Source organism: Trachurus japonicus, chromosome 13, assembly GCF_045865225.1.
Source record: "Trachurus japonicus isolate A0001 chromosome 13, Traja_1.0".
Taxonomy (NCBI): Eukaryota; Metazoa; Chordata; class Actinopteri; order Carangiformes; family Carangidae; genus Trachurus; species Trachurus japonicus.
Window position 1 is genome coordinate 26,294,889 of NC_140919.1, and position 3,792 is coordinate 26,298,680.

General features: G+C 36.2%; 1 protein-coding gene across 1 annotated transcript; it reads left to right on the forward strand.

Annotated features, from left to right (window-relative positions):
- Nucleotides 1-2,600: 2,600 nt before the first annotated feature.
- Nucleotides 2,601-3,518, forward strand: LOC146976073 (olfactory receptor 11A1-like). The gene has a single exon (XM_085794456.1). The coding sequence runs from the start codon at nt 2,601-2,603 to the stop codon at nt 3,516-3,518; it is 918 nt and encodes a 305-aa protein (XP_085650582.1).
- Nucleotides 3,519-3,792: the final 274 nt, after the last annotated feature.

The following is a 3,792-nucleotide window of genomic DNA, read 5'->3' on the forward strand; positions in this document are numbered from 1 at the left end:
AAGACACTTTTTTCCATAATACTGTTTTGAAATACTTTATGAATAAAAGATATAAAATTATTTTTGTGAAGGGAGAGGGGACCACTGATATTTGTTCAGGCAACACAAAAGAAAATATTTCATAACAATACTATGGTATGATTATATTGATTTTATGAAAGCCTATAGATGACTGTATGATAATGTAATTCCATAAAACATTATAATTTTCCATATACACGTCTTATTTGATTCAAAATCAAAATTAACATGAAATAATTCAATTTAAAGTTTTCAATCAAATGTTCAGATAATTGCCTGGATGAACTGCCAATATTAAAATGAAAACTGAAAAGCTTGTTTGATTCATTTTCATTGTCTTAATCTGCTCTTTGATGGACAATATTTCAATGCTACTTCCAAAACATCTATTGCATTTTAATTTACATTTCACCACGCTCTTTTGGGGTCACACTGAAAATGGAAATGCCATTTTCTAACAATCTGAAAACGAGGAGCATTTGGCATTTCATTTTAAACAGACAATATTCAAATACAATAAGCAAAACAGTGTCCCACATCCACTGTATTGTCATTTACATGTCAACATGGAATTGAAAATGTAATCTGTCAAACCTCACATTAAAGCAGGTCACTTTCTGTTCACCTTCTATCTGGCTGGCAGAAACAGATGTACACAGCTGTCTGCAGCACACCGCATCAGTGTGAATAAGATGGCAGAAAGAGAGAGAAAAAGGTGTTGGTGGTGACAGCCGTGCAGAGACTGACAAATTGTCCCTTTTAATGCATGAATTATTAAATAAATAAAACAATCAATCAATCAAATTTTATTTGTATAGCCCTTTACAATAACCGGGAAGGTACCCAAAGTGCTTTACAACAAAATCTCTGACAAGTAGGAGGGAGCCAGGCCATTAATGGCATTAAAAACAAACAACATAAGTTTAAAATCAATTCTTAAACGAACTGGAGGCCAGTGGAGTGACGACAGCACAGGGTATGTCTGGACATGCTTGTTAAAAATTGGGCAGCAGCATTCTAGTTGGAGACGTGAAATTGAAGACTGGCTGAGGCCAACGTAAAGGGCATTGCAGTAGTCCAGTTTTGAACTAATGAATGCATGGATTACCTTCTCGAGGTCCTGCTGGCTGAGAAAAAGGCTTCACTTTGGCCAAGAGATGGAGCTGAAAAAAGCTTCTGTTAACAACAGAACTAATCTGTTACAAGATTCTTTACATGTGGTTTAAAAAAGGGGTCAGAGTACCAGAGTTTGTAATGAAAACATTTGACATAACAAAGTAATATATTTAAAAAAAGAAAAAAGTTTGCTCTTATTTTAAAAATTACATCATACATCCAGTGGTTTACAACGACAAACAAACATCTTGCGCATGCGCACAAACATCAACAGAGCCACTGGGAGCTACTACTACAACAAGGCTAAAAACAGAGATCAAATTATTTTTTTCCAAACAACTTTTTCATGTCGCCGCTTCAGGACACTTGGGTTAGTACGGACGAGCAGTATGGAGGTATCTGGATGTTTCATAGTGTGTTTTTTGGACGATTCAAAAGTGAGCACTATCCGCCGCCATTATATGAAAATCTGTTTCTTTTTTTAAACATCCTGTCTTTCCGACAATACCTTTAATATCGTCATTTTTCCCCAAATGATTTTGCAGTGGTTGGGCTTAGGCAATGATGAAAGGAGTTGGTTGAGTTTAGTAAAAAGACCAGGTAGAGGCTAGACAGGCCTGATAGATAGAGTCCAGTCACCTATTGAGTAACGCATATTTCCTTGTATTGAAAGCCCTGTTGGAATGGTGGGACGATGGCATGTCTAAATGGTGGTATGTCGGAATGACAGCATGTAACCAATAAATTCACATGGAAAGTTAGGTAGCAACTAATTTTACATGGATATCAACTACTAATGCGCCACCTCAATAATCTTGAGTTGTACAGCTCGCCACTACTGTTGTGTACTATTACAGTACAGCAATGCTATAAACTGTACACCCAGAATACAAATGACATACAATGCATTTTAACAAACATTACATGATGCCACATCACGCGCCAGTCGCATCTCATATCATGTACACTCGGATCCCCCCCCCCCCGCGTAGAGAGTGAGACGTGGTGGGTGCATGCCAGTAGCAGTGCGCGGTAAAAGCAAAACTCACATGGTTCCCCTCCATCAGGCGATCCGGTCGTCGTCATCTCAACCAGATGGTGGAAGCACTGACCTGAAACTCCGCAATTTTGCTTTAAAAGAAGCAGAAGCAGAGGCTCAGCTCAGTTATCATGAACTGAGAGTATGACCACGTTAGGTGAATGTCATAAACTGTGCTATATATGCTGTTTTGCCTTAGTACTGCAGCTGGGAAACTTTGGGGAATGTTTGAAAATAGTTTCTTTGACAATTGAGTTCTTTGCTGTTTGTATATTGAATACTTTAGGAGTTTAATGCTTTAGATGTACACAGTCCAAATCAATTACAGCTTTGTAGGTTTGAGTTAACCTTAAACATTTATAACAAAATGTTATGAAGTTAGCTCTATTACAGTGTTATTACTGATTTTTAAGCCACAGGGATCATGGTAAATGCTACAAAGGTCTCATATTTCATTCTAAGTGCCTATTTTGACACTGGGGTTTTCAAATATTTATATTTTATTATTATTATGTCATTGTATCTTTTGATAGTGTGTGCCAATATTTTGCTGATTGTGGTTATATGTATGAACAAGAGTTTACATGAGCCCATGTATCTGTTTCTGTGCAGCCTGTTTGTAAATGAACTGTATGGCAGTACAGCACTGTTTCCATTCCTGCTGGTTCAGATCCTCTCTGACATCCACACTGTATCTAAGCCTTTCTGTCTCCTGCAGATTTTCTGTATTTACACGTATGTGTGTATAGAATATTTAAACTTAGGTATCATGTCTTATGACAGATACCTCGCTATCTGTTATCCTCTACAATATAACACACATATGACATCTAAAAAAGTTGGCTTGCTTATTGCTGTAATATGGTTATATCCTTTTCTTATAATTGTTGTAGCAATATCCTTAACTTCCTCCTTACAGCTGTGTGGGAACATTTTAAACCAACTTTTGTGTGGTAACTACGGTATTTTCAAACTGGCCTGCTCTGACTCTAGGGTAAATAACATTTATGGACTCTCTCTCACTTTGCCCACAATCTCTTCTCCTTTAATTTTAATCCTTTACACTTATATAAAGATTCTCAAAGTGTGTTTTTCTGGCTCTAAACAGACCAGACAGAAAGCTGTCAGTACCTGCACATCTCACCTTGCTTCTCTGCTCAATTTTTCTTTAGGTTGTGTTTTTCAAATGTTATTGAACAGGTCTAATGTGGCAAACATGTTTAGTGCATTTTTATCATTGTACTTTCTTATTTGCCAGCCAATCTTTAACCCTGTAATGTATGGATTGAAAATGTCTAAAATCCATATTATATGTAAAAATGTGTTTTGTAAGAAAGTGTAGATCATATCATATAATATCAGATATATTTAACTAAACTGATCATATCAAATTATTGAACACCGTATCATCTCTGTCATTGTCTCAGCATCTTTTTTTCCCTTATAGAGATTATCTGTTTGTGTGTGTGTAGGATATTTAAGCCTTACCATCATTTCTTATGACAGATACCTCACTAACTGTTGTTGTTTACAATATAACACTGCAATACATAACATCTCAAAAAGTTCTAATACTCATTGTTGTAATTTCCCCTTATATTTTGCTATGTTGTGTT